At 44.8% G+C, this 22,403-nt stretch overlaps 1 protein-coding gene across 1 annotated transcript in view; it reads right to left on the bottom strand.

The window, feature by feature from the left end:
• Positions 1-12,541: 12,541 nt before the first annotated feature.
• LOC120974991 (uncharacterized) overlaps positions 12,542-22,403 on the bottom strand; it is a 36,919-nt gene continuing 27,057 nt past the window's right edge. The window contains exons 2-4 of the mRNA XM_045232964.2: positions 13,568-14,099; positions 13,160-13,486; positions 12,542-13,073 (exon numbers count right to left, since the gene is read on the bottom strand). Of these exons, the coding sequence (XP_045088899.1) occupies positions 12,874-13,073; positions 13,160-13,486; positions 13,568-14,099 (1,059 nt within the window). The 3' untranslated portion in view covers positions 12,542-12,873. The remainder of the gene's footprint in view (positions 13,074-13,159; positions 13,487-13,567; positions 14,100-22,403) is intronic.

Raw genomic sequence — 22,403 nt, 5'->3', positions numbered from 1 at the left:
GCAAATGAAGGAGTCTGGATGAAGGAGTTCATATCCGATCTAGGTGTCATACCTAGTGCATCGGGTCCAATGAAAATCTTTTGTGACAATACTGGTGCAATTGCCTTGGCAAAGGAATCCAGATTTCACAAGAGAACCAAGCACATCAAGAGACGCTTCAATTCCATTCGCGATCAAGTCCAGGTGGGAGACATAGAGATTTGCAAGATACATACGGATCTGAATGTTGCAGACCCATTGACTAAGCCTCTCTCACGAGCAAAACATGATCAGCACAAAGGCTCCATGGGTGTTAGAATCATTACTGTGTAATATAGATTATTGACTCTAGTGCAAGTGGGAGACTGAAGGAAATATGCCCTAGAGGCAATAATAAAGTTATTATTTATTTCCTTATTTCATGATAAATGTTTATTATTCATGCTAGAATTGTATTAACCGGAAACATAATACATGTGTGAATACATAGACAAACAGAGTGTCACTAGTATGCCTTGAAGGAAATATGCCCAAGAGGCAATAATAGAGTTATTATTTATTTCCTTATTTCATGATAAATGTTTATTATTCATGCTAGAATTGTATTAACCGAAAACATAATACATGTGTGAATACATAGACAAACAGAGCGTCACTAGTATGCCTCTACTTAACTAGCTTGTTAATTGAAGATGGTTGAGTTTCCTAGCCATGGACATGAATTGTCATTTGATTAACGGGATCACATCATTAGGAGAATGATGTGATTGATTTGACCCATTACGTTAGCTTAGCACTTGATCGTTTAGTATGTTGTTATTGCTTTCTTCATGACTTATACATGTTCCTATGACTATGAGATTATGCAACTCCCGTTTACCGGAGGAACACTTTGCGTGCTACCAAACGTCACAACATAACTGGGTGATTATAAAGGTGCTCTACAGGTGTCTCCGAAGGTACTTGTTGGGTTGGCGTATTTCGAGATTAGGATTTGTCACTCCGATTGTCGGAGAGGTATCTCTGGTCCCACTCGGTAATGCACATCACTATAAGCCTTGCAAGCAATGTGACATCCCGGACTTTAACCGTGTTCACTTCCCGTTTACCGGAGGAACACTTTGCGTGCTACCAAACGTCAAACATAACCCAAAAACCGTGTTCACTTCCCGGACTCTGCCGAAAAGAGACCATCACGGCTACACACGCGGTTGATGCGTTTTAGTTAAGTCAAGTGTCAAGTTCTCTACAATCGGACATTAACAAATTCCCATCTGCCACATAACCGCGGGTACGGCTTTCGAAAGATAATACCCTGCAGGGGTGTCCCAACTTAGCCCATTATAAGCTCTCACGGTCAACGAAGGATATTCCTTCTCCCGGGAAGACCCGATCAGTCTCGGAATCCTGGTTTACAAGACATTTCGTCAATGGTAAAACAAGACCAGCAAGACCACCCGAATGTGCCGACAAATCCCGATAGGAGCTGCACATATCTCGTTCTCAGGGCACACCGGATGAGCAGTCCGTACAACTAAAACCAGGCCTCAAGTTTCCCCGAGGTGGCGCTGCAAAGGGCTCTAGTTTGGACCAACACTCGGAGGAGCACTGGCCCGGGGGGGTTAAAATAAAGATGACCCTTGAGTCTGCAGAACCCAAGGGAAAAAGGCTTAGGTGGCAAATGTTAAAACCAAGGTTGGGCCTTGCTGGAGGAGTTTTATTCAAAGCGAACTATCAAGGGGGTCCCATAAATCACCCAACCGCGTTAGGAACGCAAAATCAAGGAACATAACACCGGTATGACGGAAACTAGGGCGGCAAGAGTGGAACAAAACACCAGGCATAAGGCCGAGCCTTCCACCCTGTACCAAGTATATAGATGCATTAATTAAATAAGAGATATTGTGATATCCCAAAAAATATCCATGTCCCAACATGGAACAAACTTCATCTTCACCTGCAACTAGCAACGCTATAAGAGGGGCTGAGCAAAAGCGGTAACTTATCCAAACAATGGTTTGCTAGGAAAGGTGGGTGTCAGGACTAGTTTTCCAATAAAACATTTATTGAGAAACCGACCCTTATATCAAACCCGTATAGAAGAATCCTTCTTACTGGTGGACAAATCCTTGATACAGAAATCCAGAAGTACTAAATATTATACAAGGTTGAGCTGAGGTTGCTCAACAATTTATTACAAGCACGCCAATATAATACATCAGGGCGGATATGACACAAGGAGTATGGTGGCATAACTACTGACTCATAATAAAAGTGGTGGTGGATATGTCACAGCGAAATGGGTGACAAGACTCCTAAATTTTACAGCTCATCGAGCGCTGGAGTGAGGCTCGATGATTTTATTGGTGTAGCGGAAGCATATATAACACAAGTGACCAATTCCAGGATCGCACAGAACTGACTGGGACTCCTCTAGGCGTCGGACTCACTATCGAACTCTTCATCCATAAGATCGCCTTCGTCAACATCTGGCCAAATCAACAAGCCAGGTGAGTACTTTGAATGTACTCGCAAGACAGTTTGGACATAAGATATAACAAATGCAAACATGATGCACATGAGCAGATTAGTAATGCGCACTCAGATAATAAATTGCACTGCACGATAAATAAAAAGGAAGTCAGGCGGTAGTCCTCCCGAAATCCCAATAAAATAGCTGAAGACCGATCGGGTGTCTGAAGCGACGCCTCGAAAGGTAAAATAAATTAACAATGCCGCAGTCGGGCGTCAGAGCGACACCACATAAAGGGCTCATATTGAAACATAAACAACAGTGCGTGCCACAGTCGAACGTCTAAGCGACATCTCGAAAAGGGCTTATATCAAAAGTAAATAGCAAGAATGCCACAGTCGGACGTCTGAGCGACATCACATAAAGGGCTTATATCAAAGTAAATAACAAGAGTGCCATAGTCGGACGTCTGAGCGACATCACATAAAGGGCTTATATCAAAAGTAAATAACAAGAGTGCCACAGTCGGACGTCTGAGCGACATCACATAAAGGGCTTATATCAAAAGTAAATAACAAGAGTGCCACAGTCGGACGTCTGAGCAACATCACATAAAGGGCTTATATTTCATTATTCGAATTCAAGTAGCTCATGAATTTAAATCATCTCAAGGGAATACTCATGTATGTAATAATAAACTGGTTAGTCCATCCACAGGAATAACATTCAGCCGGATTTACCATTCATGTTTATTCACCCGGGATTTTCACTGAGACTGACACAGAGACTGACGCTGAGATGGACGTTGACACTGATACTGATACTGATATGGATATGTTGACCAAGATCCTTGACCATGGACATGGTCACTCGGATGGGTTTTGACTCTACAGAGTTTGTACTCTTTAACCACAGCCAACGGATTTCAGTAGTCACAAAGGACTAGTTCCGTTTACGGTATTTTAGGAGAAACACATCTAACCAGTACACACCCATTCCACATTCCGCTGCCAGGGATCACCCTAGGCAACGTTCAAGAAAAACTTTAAGACGGGGAGGCCACAACCTCGAGTAGCATGGGATCAAATTTATATCGCGCGCTCTAAGGGGTGCCCCCCTCTCGGTCCCAACCGGAAACACCCATGCCCCCTGACCGGATGACGGGCTTTAATCCAGGGCCATGGAACCCTCATCACGGCCCCTCTATTTGGTGTGTACGAGGAAAGAGGTTTGCAACTTACTAAACCGTATTATTTGCAGAAAACATGTGGAAGCACGAAAAGGGGACAGACGGTAACGTGGCTTGATCCGCGTTAACACTGGAGTTTAACGGTTGACATAATACTGGCATGCTTCAACAATACCATCTTACCACCTTTCATGTCACCACATGATCATGTTATCTCCCATCAAATGATCACATCAAGTTTCGAAGCATACTGGTAGTTGCCTTGCATGCAATATAACACTCACTGATGCTCATATAAACATGCCATGAACTAACTATTCAAGCAAACATGCAAAACACTCATCATATCAAATGTTCAAACATGCTTGCCTGGTTCGGAGCAGTCGGTGTCTAGCTCGGTGAAGTTTGCGGCTCCGTCACCTCCTCCGGTATCTACGGTATAAAGAGAACGCGTACTAACGTAAATACCGAGTGTGCATAAAAGTTGTTCCAAATATTTTTCAAATAAATATGATAAAAAACTAGACGGAAAAATAAAGCTGACAGAAAAAGAATTAACTCAAAATCATCTTTTGTTTAAAAGTTATTAAGGTTTTAGTCCAGGGACCCATCTGTAATGAAACAGAAACTTTCCAGGGGCTAGTTCATAAAAAGGACAGAAAACGCCTCAGTTAGAAAACGTATTTTGCCCGAAGGCATTTTCGGAAAACATTTTGAAAAAGAGAAAAAGCTGACGAGGGGGTCCCACCCGTCAGGTTTGAATTTCAAACAGAGCACACCGGCGCCCGAGGACCGCGGTGGCCGCCGGCGTCGATCCCTGGCGAGGTAGGGGAAGTGGTTGGTACCTACGGACTCACCGGTGCTCTTCCGCACCTGTGGGTGGTGGACTTGGTCGTCGGCGAGCACCACGTCGACAGCGGCCTCTACTCCAGCGGACGGTGGTTCGGGTGGTGATGGACCTCGCCGAGGAGGGCTGCAACCATCAAATTGGGGCTCGGATTAGAAGAGTGGGTGCATGATGAGGCTGCTGGCAGGGTTTGGGAGGTGGGGGTGGTCTCACCAGAGGGAATCGTGCCAGAGCCCAAAGCGGATCGGGGCGGCCGGAGTCGGGGAAGAAGGCCTCCCCGAGGTCTCCCTAGTAGCTAGGCGTGGCTCTGGTGAGGTGTAGGAGTGGTGCTGGGTCGAAGGCGAGCTCGAGGCTCCCTTTTATAGCCGGTCCGAGGCGGTATCAGAGAACGGGATAACTCCGGCGATGATTACGGCGAGGCAGCGGTCGAACGGGGGTTTTAGGTGACTGGGCAGCGCAAGGAACAGATGGAGGTGTGGCGAGATGGGGCCTACAGGCGGCGGACGGTAGCGTGGATCCACCGGATTTGACGAGGGGAGCCGGTTCCTGATGGTGGGAGTCGAACAGGACGACGGCGGCTCGGCTCCTGCGAAGAAATACAGAGAGCGAGTGAGTTCAGAGAGGAGAGACAGGGAGAAGAAAGGAGGGAATAACGGGCGCAGCTTGGCTGACCGGATATTCGCCAGAAGCGTGCGGGCACGGCGGCTGGAGGGCAAGAGAAACCCCAGGCACTTGGGGCTGCGTTGGTTGCTGCTGCTACTGCTGGCGGCGAAGGCGAGCTCCGGCTGGCGAGGGACTTGGTGAAGGAACGGCGACTGGGCTCGCCGGCGTTGGGAACGAGGCGCAGGGGAGCAGAGGGCCTGCGAGGCGGTGCTGCGAAGCAGACCCCAGCGCGGGTCTTCAGCGGCAGAAGGTGAGGCCGGAGGGCGGGTCCGTCCAGGAACCGGGCGGAGGCGAGCTGGGCGTCGCGGCGATGAAGGCCATGGCGACGGCGTGGTCCTGTCGACGAACAGAGAGAGAGAGCTAAGAAATTAAGGGAGGGAGAGCTAAACGGAGCAGGAGGGAAGGAAGGGACACGAGACGGGGACCTACTGGTCCGGCGGCTCTGCTCGGAGAGGTGGCCGGCGGCGATGAGAGGAGGTAGCAGGCGACAGGGCGCGATGCAGGAGGCGCCGGCATGGCGTCGCGCTCTGTTGAAGCAGGGGAACGAGCGGGCGACGCGGTGCTCCGGCGAGGTAGAGGCCCCGGACGTGACGAAGCAGGGGAACGACACCACGGCGCGACGGCGGAAGCTCCTATAGGCACAGAGACAAAGGAGCTCGGGGTGAGGGAAGAGATATGAGAGAGGGAGAAAGAAACAGGAGGAAGAGGTGAGGCCTTGGTGCTCCTCCGGTGATAGCGGGCGAGGAACTCGGGCGCCTCGAGCACAAGATCGAGCAGGGAGGTGCTGCGGCTGGCTGATGCGGCTTGGGCTGCTTGTGGATGGGCGCGCACGACGAGGGAGGACAGAGGGAGCTGGTGATTGGAGCAACGGGGAATCGAGGGAAGAGGGTGGAGGCAGTTGCTGGTTGGATCGGGAGGAGATCCCGAGGGAGGAGGAGGGAATGGACAGGGGTGGCGGCGGCTAGGAGGATCGATGGGACAAGGCCCCTAGTTTCTAGGGTTAGAGTAGACTGATTATATAGGTAGTGGGTTAGCTTAGGGGCTATTCTAGCCCCTCCGATTGTAATCGAACGGTCGCGAATAAATAGCCAGGGAGTCCAAATAAGAAAAACAGAGATGTTTTAGGGATGTTTGGTGACGATCCGGACCCAATGGTGATGACTGAGCGGGTCGGGTTCGGGACAACTTCGGATGCGCACGAGGGGTTTGACGAAAAGGCCAAGAAAACAAGGGGGGTTCGATGGGCTCAGAGAAGAGAGAGAGAAGAGAGTGGCCCGGTTGATTAGAGAGAAGGTCAACCGAGAAACGGAAGAAGCGGCAACTACGAGCGGATGCAAGTTTTATGAAAACATGAGAATGCAATGCTCATGATGACATGATGAATGCAACAAACAAAAATAAAACACACGGCGAACACGAAAACATGGAAGGCATCTGGAGCGTCGGTCTCGGGGCGTTACAACACTCCTCCACTTACAAGAGATCTCATCCCGAGATCTAGGATGGCACCGGAGAGAAACGGAAGAGGAAGAGAAGAGGTAAAACTAAGTTGCTTCTTCGACAAATGAGTGAAACCAAAGAACCTTGAGAGGTTAAATAATTTAGAGAAGAATACAATGGAGATGAACGCGATTGCAAACACTCCGTTAGATAAGAGGAACCTGGGATACGACGAGAACCAAGAGGTTAAGTAACAAGATAGATATTTAAACCACTCCGGTTAAAACAAGATAGGGAAGGAATAAGAATGATATAATTTGGGCAGCACTCCGACTGTAAATGGAAGGAATTGAACATGATCTTGACAAGATGAGAGGATACTCGATGAAATTAACAACACAGTGCCTCCGGAACTAATGAAAGAATGGCACAAGGGGTAAGAAAGATTTCAAACAGCTCTCCGGTTGAGGAAGGAGACAAAACTTGATAAGATGGGAGAACTCGAATGAAAACACGACACTCCGGCTAAACGGATAAGAAAGGAAAAATTACATGATCTTCACAAAACAAGATGATTGGTCGAAGAGAGCAACATCACAAAGCCTCCGGAAACAATGCATGATAGTTAGATAGTTGGAGTGAATAGAACAAAGAATGAAACCAACATCTCCTACCATAAATGAATTTTTAAAGAGCATCCTTACGAAGTAGGATTGAACGGAGTTGTTCGAAAACCAACAACGAAAAGAATAAGCTTGTAGTGGGCTTATGGAACCATCTCAACATTATGAGGTGACAAACGGCCACTAAAGGAAGCCATTGGTTTGAGTGAGAGCACCAAGGCGATGAAAAACTTCTTTCACCAAGAGGATATGAGAAAACTTGGATCATTGATAAGCACCGTAATAGCCACATTCCTTAGGGAAGGCTTTAGGTGAAATCTTTACCAAGCTAACTCCAATGGAGGGATTGATGGATTTAAAATATCTCATTCTTGACAACATGTGAATCATGAAACATGAAAAGAAATTGTCAAGAATGACATATCACCATCTCAAAATGAGGTAGAAAGAATTGCACTTCGGAATGCAAGATGAAGAATGCTTGAACTCCTCAAAACAGAACATGTGTTGAACACCATGTTTATTTTGGAGTATAGGTTGACGGATCTTGACTCCAAGAGAAATCTTGAAGAACAATTGAAGAATGAAAGGAATCCTTGATGAAGCACCATGTAGAGCCTCCATGAAGAACTCCGTTAATAAAAGAATGATCAAAAGAAAGGGAAAGTTGAAAAGAACTCCGGGAGAAGCCTTGCAATGATTAGATGAAGCTTTGAAATGATATAATTGAAATAACTTGGAGCTCCGGAAAGAAATATGAACAAATGAGATCAAGAATTTTGATGAACCTCCGGAATAAGGAATTGAATTTACTCGATGAAACAAGAATAAGAATTACATTATGCTCATCCTTCACCAATTAAATTGATGAACAGCAATGGATTTGGCATACTACTTATTCTCGTAGAAAGGATTAAGATAGATATGGCGCAAACTTGGGAAGGTCTTCATCGAACCACCGGTAGGATTGAAACAACGAATAAATTGATATGATAACGAAGGACGAGAAATCTTGAATGAACCACCGCGAGAATTGAAAACAATTGAAGAAAAGAGGACGAAACACCGTAAGAATTAAAGAACGCGCGAAAATACTCGAGGGGATTAAGATACAAGTGAACGAATAGATGACGTGCTGATTAGAGAATACTTGAATGATGCACCGGTAAGATTTGGAGAATGAGATCTCAAAGCTGAGAATGAATAATTCTGAGATGATGAGCTCCAAAGAACCAAACTGAAAAGACTCCTGAATTGCTCCAGATGGGTGAAAAGAATACTCGCAGTCAAAAACAATTATGAGAGGATGGCATAAAGCTAGAACTATGAATCTTCAAGATAACGGATATGATTTGGAGGAAACTCTTCCTCGGTCTTCAAAATCCGAGAATGGCGATAAACACCACCATGAATTGTTGAGGCACTCCGTAATGAAAATTAGAAAGGTTGACCCAACGATGAAAAGAATATGAAAGCGAACTTGGAGGAAGACATTTGACTGATGGTAATTCATTCTTACGTCAAACTTTGCAATGAATTTGAGAATAACTCCGGAAAAAATTAGAAGAGTTAGGTAAGATCCTGGGAAAAGACCTGCGGGTTAGGGCCCACTCAAGAGAAACACCGTTGAACAATTTAAAAGAGAGATTGCGCCGGTTGAATTAAATGGCTTGAATGAGATAACAACCTCGAAATAGCTTGAACGGATCTTGAATGAAAACACGAATCTCCTTAGATATCTTCAACACTCCGGAACAAAAGAATAGCGAGCGGTGAAAGATTAAGAGATACACCGTCATACGAAAGCACTTGAAACGGGGAAGGGGATAAGATCAACACCTGCAACTTGAATTGAATCCACCGAAAAAGAATACGAGAATGAAGAATGATACACTTGAAGAACATCTTCATGAGAACCACCGGGTAAGAACATTGACGGAAAAGGATGGAGAGGCTTCCCATCGATAAAAGGATACATGATTGAGAAATCTGAGTCCTTAAAGAAAAGGGTGGGAGGGCGGGAAAAACAAAGGCAACTTGGGGCAGATGGAATAAACACCGTTGAGAAAACTTATAATTGATCTTCTGGATGGGGAGAATGATGGGATCATCTCGAAGAGAAACGCACCGGTTGGAAATAGAATTAAGATGGCAAACTCGATGATCAAGAAGGATTAGTATCCACATAGGAATATGAGAACACCACTTAGAAAAGGTAGGGAATCAACACTTGACACCGAAGCAAGTCGAATACCACAAATTAAAACAAAACAAAGGATTTGGCTTGCAGAATAAGCCGGAAACAAACATATGATAGATCCCATATCGTATCATGTGTCTATTGGAAAGATATTCTAGGAGCTACTTGAATTCCCACTTATAAACTCCCGAAACTTTCTGGTTATGCAATCTGGTGTTGGGGATACAGGGGACACAAAATATATCACCCAAACTAACAATCCCTAGATCCAGCTGTATCCATCCGTCAACACATAACCAAGAAACCTTCGGAAATCGTTTACCTCAACCTTCGAAAAGCATCCGTTATACGAGTTATGGAAATACTCCTGAACTCCCGCCCCAGTACTGGGTGGCGTCGAGGTGATCTCACCAACAACTGCATAAAAGAGATTTTCGATGTCGGCGAAACTCAGGTATTCCAGAACTGCAACGATAAAATTGTGACGACAACACCTCGGAGCTCAACTCCCCGGGACACTGCCACAACCCCTAAATGTCAGGAGGCACCAAGAACAATGTTCTCGTCACAAAACCATCGGAACGATTCCAAGATACCCGCGTGATCCTAAAAAAACTTTTTAGTGAAATTTGAGGAGAGAAGAGTCAAAACTTCTACGTCAGGAGGCCTCACCAGAGCGATGAAGGGACTAAGGAGTAAAAAGAATCCTACTCTCCGATATATAGTCCTAAGACTCAAAACATTTTTTTCTAAACTCAACAACGTCAGCGATTCGATCAAGCAGTGGGCTCCTAAGTCGGGGATGGCTCTGATTACCAACTTGTAACACCCACGATGCGGCTATATCTCCCACGTGTTGAGCACGACTTAGAGGCATAACTGCATTGTAGGTATTGTCGCAAGAAGGTCATCTTCACACAATCCCATGTAATGAACAAGAATGGGATAAAGAGAGTTGGCTTACAATCGCCACTTCACACAATACATAAATTAATTCATACATCATTCAAGATACACACATAGACCGACTACGGTCAAAACCAAATACAAAGAAGATAACCCCAAATGCTAGATCCCCGATCGTCCCAACTGGGCTCCACTACTGATCAACAGGAAACGAAACATAGTAACGACCAAGGTCCTCATCGAACTCCCACTTGAGCTCAGTTGCGTCACCTGCACTGGTATCATCGGCACCTGCAACTGTTTGGAAGTATCTGTGAGTCACGAGGACTTAGCAATCTCACACCCGCGAGATCAAGACTATTTAAGCTTATGGGTAGGAAAGGGTAAGGTGGTGAGGTTGCAGCAGCGACTAAGCATATATGGTGGCTAACATACGCAAATAAGAGCGAGAGGAGAAGCAACGGAACGGTCGTGAAGCTAGCAATGATCAAGAAGTGATCCTGAACTCCTACTTACGTCAAACATAACCCAAAAACCGTGTTCACTTCCCGGACTCCGCCGAAAAGAGACCATCATGGCTAAACACGCGGTTGATGCGTTTTAGTTAAGTCAAGTGTCAAGTTCTCTACAACCGGACATTAACAAATTCCCATCTGCCACATAACCGCGGGTACGGCTTTCGAAAGATAATACCCTGCAGGGGTGTCCCAACTTAGCCCATTATAAGCTCTCACGGTCAACGAAGGATATTCCTTCTCCCGGGAAGACCCGATCAGTCTCGGAATCCCGGTTTACAAGACATTTCGTCAATGGTAAAACAAGACCAGCAAGATCACCCGAATGTGCCGACAAATCCCGATAGGAGCTGCACATATCTCGTTCTCAGGGCACACCGGATGAGCAGTCCGTACAACTAAAACCAGGCCTCAAGTTTCCCCGAGGTGGCGCTGCAAAGGGCTCTAGTTTGGACCAACACTCGAAGGAGCACTGGCCTGGGGGGGTTAAAATAAAGATGACCCTTGAGTCTGCAGAACCCAAGGGAAAAAGGCTTAGGTGGCAAATGTTAAAACCAAGGTTGGGCCTTGCTGGAGGAGTTTTATTCAAAGCGAACTGTCAAGGGGGTCCCATAAATCACCCAACCGCGTAAGGAACGCAAAATCAAGGAACATAACACCGGTATGACGGAAACTAGGGCGGCAAGAGTGGAACAAAACACCAGGCATAAGGCCGAGCCTTCCACCCTTTACCAAGTATATAGATGCATTAATTAAATAAGAGATATTGTGATATCCCAAAAAATATCCATGTCCCAACATGGAACAAACTTCATCTTCACCTGCAACTAGCAACGCTATAAGAGGGGCTGAGCAAAAGCGGTAACATAGCCAAACAACGGTTTGCTAGGAAAGGTGGGTTAGAGGCTTGACATGGCAATATGGGAGGCATGATATAGCAAGTGGTAGGTAGCGCGGCATAGCAATAGAGCGAACAACTAGCAAGCAAAGATAGAAGTGATTTCGAGGGTATGGTCATCTTGCTTGAAATCCCGCTAGGAAGAAGAACGAGTCCATGAAGAAGACAAACGGATGTAGTCGAACGAATCCTCACAACTCCGGAACGAAACCGAAGCTAACGAGAGAAATAACCCGGAAAGAAACAAACAACATAGTAAACAACCACCACATACACATGGCATGATGCACAAACAAGTATGATGCATGTCCGGTTTAAATATGCATGGTATGGCAAAGTGCACAAACAATACTACAAATTAAGTGGAGCTCAATATGTAACAAGTTGCATATTGACGAAACACCACATCAATTGTTTAGTTCTCTCTCGTTTATGTACCCAACAATGTTAAATGTTGATTAACAAGGCAAGAGGGTGAAGCATAAGTAAACTAACTATTTAAGCAAATTAAATGAGGCCGGAAACAATAAATAACAATTCCGAAAAATTGCCATATGCATATTTTGGATTTGCTACTGTTCTGCCATAAACACAATTTTAAAGTTGTTAAATAGCAAAATAAAGTGCACCAAGTTAATCTATGCATTTTCCTACCCCATTTACATATAAATTTTATTTAAAATGGAGCTACGGTTATTTAGTTATGAAATAAAACATTTTAACATGGCATTTATGCAAAATTAAACAAACAAGAAGTTTAAACATTTTAAACATGGATGAGTGGCAGATTATGAAACTAGATGAAAAACTAAGCATATTTCATATATAAATTATTTACATATGATGCACGGTTATTTAGTTATTAGATGCATGAATACTAGGGGTTTTTCTGCAAAACTGTTAAACACTGGATAATGCTTAAATCACAGCAGCAGGAAAAAACAGAATGGGCTGAAACTGAACTGGGCTAAACAGAGAGAAGGGGCTGGGGGTGCTGCGCACCATGGGCCTCAGCCCAGAACTGTGGAGAGGTAGCAGCAGGCCGACAGGATGCAGCTGCTGGGTCGGCTCGCGGGACGCAGCCCAGGCGCTGGCGTAGCGCGGTCAACGCGCGGGACAAGCCAACTGCTGCTGCTCTCATTACTGAAGAACAGAGGAAGGAGCAGGTTCAAGCGCCGGCGGCTGGGCATGATGGACTTCGGCGGTGGGCGCAAGGAACGGATGGAGGTGCAGCGAGATGGGGCCTACAGGCGGCGCACGGCGCCGAGGATCCACCGGATCTGACGAGGGGAGCCGGTTCCTGATGGTGGGAGTCGAACAGGACGGCGGCGGCTCGGCTCCTACGAAGAAATACAGAGAGCGAGTGAGTTCAGAGAGGAGAGACAGGGAGAAGAAAGGAGGGAAGAACGGGCGCAGCTTGGCTGACCGGAGATTCGCCAGAAGCGTGCGGGCACGGCGGCTGGAGGGCAAGAGAAACCCCAGGCGCTTGGGGCTGCACTGGTTGCTGCTGCTACTGCTGGCGGCGAAGAAGAGCTCCGGCTGGCGAGGGACTTGGCGAAGGAATGGCGACTGGGCTCGCCGGCGTCGGGGACAAGGCGCAGGGGAGCAGAGGGCCTGCGAGGCGGCGCAGCCAAGCAGACCCCAGCGCGGGTCTTCAGTGGCAGAAGGTGAGGCCGGAGGGCGGGTCCGTCCAGGAACCGGGCGGAGGCGAGCTGGGCATCGCGGCGATGAAGGCCATGGCGACGGCGTGGTCCTGTCGACGAACAGAGAGAGAGCTAAGAAATTAAGGGAGGGAGAGCTAAACGGAGCAGGAGGGAAGGAAGGAGGGACCTACTGGTCCGGCGGCTCTGCTCGGAGAGGTGGCCGGCGGCGATGAGAGGAGGCAGCAGGCGACAGGGCGCGATGCAGGAGGCGCCGGCATGGCGTCGCGCTCTATTGAAGCAGGGGAACGAGCGGGCGACGTGGTGCTCCGGCGAGGTAGAGGCCCCGGACGTGACGAAGCAGGGGAACGACACCACGGCGCGACGGCGGAAGCTCCTGTAGGCACAGAGACAAAGGAGCTCGGGGTGAGGGAAGAGATATGAGAGAGGGAGAAAGAAACAGGAGGAAGAGGTGAGGCCTTGGTGCTCCTCCGGTGATAGCGGGCGAGGAACTCGGGCGCCCCGAGCACAAGATCGAGCAGGGAGGTCCTGCGGCTGGCTGATGCGGCTTGGGCTGCTCGTGGATGGGCGCGCACGACGAGGGAGGACAGAGGGAGCTGGTGATTGGAGCGACGGGGAATCGAGGGAAGAGGGTGGAGGCAGTTGCTGGTTGGATCGGGAGGAGATCCCGAGGGAGGAGGAGGGAATGGACAGGGGTGGCGGCGGCTAGGAGGATCGATGGGACAAGGCCCCTAGTTTCTAGGGTTAGAGTAGACTGATTATATAGGTAGTGGGTTAGCTTAGGGGCTATTCTAGCCCCTCCGATTGTAATCGAACGGTCGCGAATAAATAGCTAGGGAGTCCAAATAAGAAAAATGGAGATGTTTTAGGGATGTTTGGTGATGATCCGGACCCAATGGTGATGACTGAGCGGGTCGGGTTCGGGACAACTTCGGATGCGCACGAGGGGTTTGACGAAAAGGCCAAGAAAACAAGGGGGGTTCGATGGGCTCAGAGAAGAGAGAGAAGAGAGTGGCCCGGTTGATTAGAGAGAAGGTCAACCGAGAAACGGAAGAAGCGGCAACTACGAGCGGATGCAAGTTTTATGAAAACATGAGAATGCAATGCTCATGATGACATGATGAATGCAACAAACAAAAATAAAACACACGGCGAACACGAAAACATGGAAGGCATCTGGAGCGTCGGTCTCGGGGCGTTACAACACTCCTCCACTTGCAAGAGATCTCGTCCCGAGATCTAGGATGGCACCGGAGAGAAATGGAAGAGGAAGAGAAGAGGTAAAACTAAGTTGCTTCTTCGACAAATGAGTGAAACCAAAGAACCTTGAGAGGTTAAATAATTTAAAGAAGAATACAATGGAGATGAACGCGATTGCAAACACTCCGTTAGATAAGAGGAACCTGGGATACGACGAGAACCAAGAGGTTAAGTGAAAAGATAGATATTTAAACCACTCCGGTTAAAACAAGATAGGGAAGGAATAAGAATGATATAATTTGGGCAGCACTCCGACTGTAAATGGAAGGAATTGAACATGATCTTGACAAGATGAGAGGATACTCGATGAAATTAACAACACACTGCCTCCGGAACTAATGAAAGAATGGCACAAGGGGTAAGAAAGATTTCAGACATCCCTCTGGTTGAGGAAGGAGACAAAACTTGATAAGATGAGAGAACTCGAATGAAAACACGACACTCCGGCTAAACGGATAAGAAAGGAAAAATTACATGATCTTGACAAAACAAGATGATTGGTCAAAGAGAGCAACATCACAAAGCCTCCGGAAACAATGCATGATAGTTAGATAGTTGGAGTGAATAGAACGAAGAATGAAACCAACATCTCCTACCATAAATGAATTTTTAAAGAGCATCCTTACGAAGTAGGATTGAACGGAGTTGTTCGAAAACCAACAACGAAAAGAATAAGCTTGTAGTGGGCTTATGGAACCATCTCAACATTATGAGGTGACAAACGGCCACTAAAGGAAGCCATTGATTTGAGTGAGAGCACCAAGGCGATGAAAAACTTCTTTCACCAAGAGGATATGAGAAAACTTGGATCATTAATAAGCACCGTAATAGCCACATTCCTTAGGGAAGGCTTTAGGTGAAATCTTTACCAAGCTAACTCCAATGGAGGGATTGATGGATTTAAAATATCTCATTCTTGACAACATGTGAATCATGAAACATGAAAAGAAATTGTCAAGAATGACATATCACCATCTCAAAATGAGGTAGAAAGAATTGCACTTCGGAATGCAAGATGAAGAATGCTTGAACTCCTCAAAACAGAACATGTGTTGAACACCATGTTTATTTTGGAGTATAGGTTGACGGATCTTGACTCCAAGAGAAATCTTGAAGAACAATTGAAGAATGAAAGGAATCCTTGACAAAGCACCATGTAGAGCCTCCATGAAGAACTCCGTTAATAAAAGAATGATCAAAAGAAAGGGAAAGTTGAAAAGAACTCCGGGAGAAGCCTTGCAATGATTAGATGAAGCTTTGAAATGATATAATTGAAATAACTTGGAGCTCCGGAAAGAAATATGAACAAATGAGATCAAGAATTTTGATGAACCTCCGGCATAAGGCATTGAATTTACTCGATGAAACAAGAATAAGAATTACATTATGCTCATCCTTCACCAATTAAATTGATGACAAGCAATGGATTTGGCATACTACTTATTCTTGTAGAAAGGATTAAGATAGATATGGCGCAAACTTGGGAAGGTCTTCATCGAACCACCGGTAGGATTGAAACAACGAATAAATTGATATGATAACGAAGGACGAGAAATCTTGAATGAACCACCGCGAGAATTGAAAACAATTGAAGAAAAGAGGACGAAACACCGTAAGAATTAAAGAACGCGCGAAAATACTCGAGGGGATTAAGATACAAGTGAACGAATAGATGACGTGCTGATTAGAGAATACTTGAATGATGCACCGGTAAGATTTGGAGAATGAGATCTCAAAGCTAAGAATGAATAATTCTGAGATGATGAGCTCCAAAGAACCAAACTGAAAAGACTCCTGAATTGCTCCAGATGGGTGAAAAGAATACTCGCAGTCAAAAACAATTATGAGAGGATGGCATAAAGCTAGAACTATGAATCTTCAAGATAACGGATATGATTTGGAGGAAACTCTTCCTCGGTCTTCAAAATCCGAGAATGGCGATAAACACCACCATGAATTGTTGAGGCACTCCGTAATGAAAATTAGAAAGGTTGACCCAACGATGAAAAGAATATGAAAGCGAACTTGGAGGAAGACATTTGACTGATGATAATTCATTCTTACGTCAAACTTTGCAATGAATTTGAGAATAACTCCGGAAAGAATTAGAAGAGTTAGGTAAGATCCTAGGAAAAGACCTGTGGGTTAGGGTCCACTCAAGAGAAACACCGTTGAACAATTTAAAAGAGAGATTGCGCCGGTTGAATTAAATGGCTTGAATGAGATAACAACCTCGAAATAGCTTGAACGGATCTTGAATGAAAACACGAATCTCCTGAGATATCTTCAACACTCCGGAACAAAAGAATAGCGAGCAGTGAAAGATTAAGAGATACACCGTCATACGAAAGCACTTGAAACGGGGAAGGGGATAAGATCAACACCTGCAACTTGAATTGAATCCACCGAAAAAGAATACGAGAATGAAGAATGATACACTTGAAGAACATCTTCATGAGAACCACCGGGTAAGAACATTGACGGAAAAGGATGGAGAGGCTTCCCATCGAAAAAAGGATACATGATTGAGAAATCTAAGTCCTTAAAGAAAAGGGTGGGAGGGCGGGAAAAACAAAGGCAACTTGGGGCAGATGGAATAAACACCGTTGAGAAAACTTATAATTGATCTTCCGGATGGGGAGAATGATGGGATCATCTCGAAGAGAAACGCACCGGTTGGAAATAGAATTAAGATGGCAAACTCGATGATCAAGAAGGATTAGTATCCACATAGGAATATGAGAACACCACTTAGAAAAGGTAGGGAATCAACACTTGACACCGAAGCAACTCGAATACCACAAATTAAAACAAAACAAAGGATTTGGCTTCCAGAATAAGCCGGAAACAAACATATGATAGATCCCATATCGTATCATGTGTCTGTTGGAAAGATATTCTAGGAGCTACTTGAATTCCCACTTATAAACTCCCGAAACTTTCTGGTTATGCAATCTGGTGTTGGGGATACAGGGGACACAAAATATATCACCCAAACTAACAATCCCTAGATCCAGTTGTATCCATCCGTCAACACATAACCAAGAAACCTTCGGAAATCGTTTACCTCAACTTTCGAAAAGCATCCGTTATACGAGTTATGGCAATACTCCTGAACTCCCGCCCCAGTACTGGGTGGCATCGAGGTGATCTCACCAACAACTGCATAAAAGAGATTTTCGATGTCGGCGAAACTCAGGTATTCCAGAACTGCAACGATAAAATTGTGACGACAACACCTCGGAAGAAGCGGCAACTACGAGCGGATGCAAGTTTTATGAAAACATGAGAATGCAATGCTCATGATGACATGATGAATGCAACAAACAAAAATAAAACACACGGCGAACACGAAAACATGGAAGGCATCTGGAGCGTCGGTCTCGGGGCGTTACACGCCACCCCCCCTTTCCTTCCTCCCTCCTTCCTCTTCCTTCCCTCTCCCTCTCCAAATAGGAAAAGGAGGAGTCCTACTCCCGGTGGGAGTAGGACTCCCCCTTGGGCGCGCCTCCTCCCCTTGGCCGGCCCTCTCCTCCCCCCTTTATATATGGAGGAGAGGGGCACCCCATAGACACAACAATTGATCTCTTAGCCGTGTGCGGTGCCCCCTCCACCATATTCCACCTCGGTCATATCGTAGCGGTGCTTAGGCGAAGCCCTACGTCGGTAGCAACATCATCACCGTCATCACGCTGTCGTGCTGACGGAACTCTCCCGTGAAGCTCTGCTGGATCGGGGTTCGCGGGACGTCATCGAACTTAGAACCAGGACTTCAAAACTGTTTTGAACGCCATGGAGCATATAAGATGTTCCAAGAGTTGAAATTGGTATTTCATACTCATGCCCGTGTCGAGAGGTATGAGACCTCTGAAATTACTTTGCCTACAAGATGGAGGAGAATAGCTCAACCAGTAAGCATGTGTTCAGAATATTTGAGTACTACAATCGCTTGAATCAAGTGGGAGTTAATCTTCCAAATAATATAGTGATTGACAGAGTTCTCTAGTCACTATCACCAAGTTGCTAGAACTTCGTGATGAACTATAATATGCAAGGGATAACGGAAACGATTCCCAAGCTCTTCGTGATGCTGAAATCGACGAAGGTAGAAATCAAGAAAAGCATCAAGTCTTGATGGTTAACAAGACCACTAGTTTCAAGAAAAGGGCAAAGGGAAGAAGGGGAACTTCAAGAAGAACGGCAAGCAAGTTGTTGCTCAAGTGAAGAAGCCCAAGTCTGGACCTAAGCCTGAGACTAAGTGCTTCTACTGCAAAGGGACTAGTCACTAGAAGCAGAACTGCCCCAAGTATTTGGCGGATAAGAAGGATGGCAAAGTGAACAAAGGTATATTTGATATACATGTTATTGATGTGTACTTTACTAGTGTTTATAGAAACCCCGCGGTATTTGATACTAGTTCAGTTGCTAAGAGTAGTAACTCAAAACGGGAGTTGCAGAATGAACAAAAAACAAGTTAAGGGTGAAGTGACGATGTGTGTTGGAAGCAGTTCCAAGATTGATATGATCATCATCGCACACTCCCTATACTTTCAGGATTAGTGTTGAACCTAAATAACTGTTATTTGGTGTTTGCGTTGAGCATGAATATGATTTGATCATGTTTATTGCAATACGGTTATTCATTTAAGTTAGAGAACAATTGTTGTTCTATTTACATGAATAAAACCTTCTATGGTCATACACACCAACAAAAATGGTTTGTTGGATCTCGATCGTAGTGATACACATATTTCATAATATTGAAGCCAAAATATGCAAAGTTAATAATGATAGTGCAACTTATTTGTGGCACTGCCGTTTAGGTCATATTGGTGTAAAGCGCATGAAGAAAATCCATGTTGATGGGCTTTTGGAATCACTTGATTAATGAATCAGTTGATGCTTGCGAACCATGCCTCATGGGCAAAGATGACTAAGACTCCGTTCTCCGGAACAATGGAGCAAGCAACTGACTTATTGGATATAATACATACTGATGTATGAGGTCCGATAAGTGTTGAGGCTCGCGGCGGGTATCATTATTTTCTGACCTTCACTGATGATTTGAGCAGATATGGGTATATCTACTTGAACAAACATAAGTCTGAAACATTTGAAAAATTCAAAGAATTTCCGAGTGAAGTGGAAAATCATCGTAACAAGAAAATAAAGTTTCTACGATCTAATCGTGGAGGAGAATATTTGAGTTACGAGTTTGGTCTTCATTTGAAACAATGCGGAATAGTTTCGCAACTCACGCCACCCGGAACACCACAGCGTAATGGTGTGTCCGAACATCGTAACCGTACTTTATTAGATATGGTGCGATCTATGATGTCTCTTACCGATCTACCACTATCGTTTTGGGGTTATGCATTAGAGACACCTACATTCATGTTAAATAGGGCACCATCGAAATCCGTTGAGACGACGCCTTATGAACTATGGTTTGGCAAGAAACCAAAGTTGTCATTTCTTAAAGTTTGGGATTGCGATGCTTATGTGAAAAAGTTTCAACATGATAAGCTCGAACCCAAATCGGAGAAGTAAATCCTCATAGGATACCCAAAAGAAACTGTTGGGTACACCTTCTATCACAGATCCGAAGGCAAGACATTCGTTGCTTAGAATGGATCCTTTCTAGAGAAGGAGTTTCTCGCAAAAGAAGTGAGTGGGAGGAAAGTAGAACTTGATGAGGTAACTGTACTTGCTCCCTTATTGGAAAGTAGTTCATCATAGAATTTTGTTCCTGTGACTCCTACACCAATTAGTGAGGAAGCTAATGATGGTGATCATGTAACTTCAGATCAAGTTACTACCGAACCTCGTAGGTCAACCAGAGTGAGATCCGCACCATAGTGGTACGGTAATCCTATTCTGGAGGTCATGTTACTTGACCATGACGAACCTACGAACTATGAGGAAGCAATGATGAGCCCAGATTCCTCGAAATGGCTTGAGGCCATGAAATCTGAGATGGGATCCATGTATGAGAACAAAGTGTGGACTTTGGTTGACTTGCCCGATGATCGGCAAGCCATAGATGGATCTTCAAGAGGAAGACGAACGATGATAGTAGTGTTACTATCTACAAAGCTAGACTTGTCGAAAAAGGTTTTGACAAAGTTCAAGGTGTTGACTATGATGAGATTTTCTCACTCGTAGCGATGCTTAAGTCTGTCCGAATCATGTTAGCAATTGCCGCATTTTATGAAATTTGGCAAATGGATGTCAAAATTGCATTCCTCATTGGATTTCTTAAAGAAGAGTTGTATATGATGCAACCAGAAGGTTTTGTCAATCCAAAAGATGCTAACAAAGTGTGTAAGCACCAGTGATCCATTTATGGACTGGTGCAACCATCTCGGAGTTGGAATATACGCTTTGATAAGTTGATCAAAGCATATATAGTTTTATACAGACTTGCGGTGAAGCCTGTATTTACAAGAAAGTGAGTGGGAGCACTACAACATTTCTGATAAGTATATGTGAATGACATATTGTTGATCAAAAATAATGTAGAATTATTATGCAAAGCATAAAGGAGTGTTTGAAAGGAGATTTTTCAAAGAAAGACCTCGGTGAAGCTGCTTACATATTGAGCATCAAGATCTATAGAGATAGATCAAGACGCTTGATAAGTTTTTTCAATGAGTACATAACTTGACAAGATTTTGAAATAGTTCAAAATGGAACAGTCAAAGAAAGAGTTCTTGCCTGTGTGACAAGGTGTGAAATTGAGTAAGACTCAAAGCCCGACCACGGCAGAAGATAGAAAGAGAATGAAAGTCATTCCCTATGCCTCAGCCATAGGTTCTATAAAGTATGCCATGCTGTGTACCAGATCTATTGTATACCCTACCACTGAGTTTGGCAAGGGAGTACAATAGTGATCTAGGAGTAGATCACTGGACAGCGGTCAAAATTATCCTTAGTGGAATAAGGATATGTTTCTCGATTGTGGAGGTGACAAAAGGTTCGTCGTAAAGGGTTACGTCGATGCAAGTTTTTGACACTGATCCAGATGACTCTAAGTCTCAATCTGGATACATATTGAAAGTGGGAGCTATTAGCTAGAGTAGCTCCGTGCAGAGCATTGTAGGCATAGAATTTGCAAAATACATATGGATCTGAATGTGGCAGACCCGTTGACTAAACTTCTCTCACAAGCAAAACATGATCACACCTTAGTACTCTTTGGGTGTTAATCACATAGAGATGTGAACTAGATTATTGACTCTAGTAAACCCTTTGGGTGTTGGTCACATGACGATGTGAACTATGGGTGTTAATCACATGGTGATGTGAACTATTGGTGTTAAATTACATGGTGATGTGAACTAGATTATTGACTCTAGGGCAAGTGGGAGACTGAAGGAAATATGCCCTAGAGGCAATAATAGATTTATTATTTATTTCCTTATTTCATGATAAATGTTTATTATTCATGCTAGAATTGTATTAACCGGAAACATAATACATGTGTGAATACATAGACAAACAGAGTGTCACTAGTATGCCTCTACTTGACTAGCTCGTTAATCGAAGATGGTTGAGTTTCCTAGCCATGGACATGAGTTGTCATTTGATTAACGGGATCACATCATTAGGAGAATGATGTGATTGACTTGACCCATTCCGTTAGCTTAGCACATGATCGTTTAGTATGTTGCTATTGCTTTCTTCATGACTTATACATGTTCCTATGACTATGAGATTATGCAACTCCCGTTTACCGGAGGAACACTT

Source organism: Aegilops tauschii, chromosome 2 (assembly GCF_002575655.3).
Source record: "Aegilops tauschii subsp. strangulata cultivar AL8/78 chromosome 2, Aet v6.0, whole genome shotgun sequence".
In the NCBI taxonomy this organism is placed as follows: domain Eukaryota; kingdom Viridiplantae; phylum Streptophyta; class Magnoliopsida; order Poales; family Poaceae; genus Aegilops; species Aegilops tauschii.
Note: the sequence above shows the minus strand (reverse complement) of the source record. Positions and strands in the feature narration are given on the sequence as shown.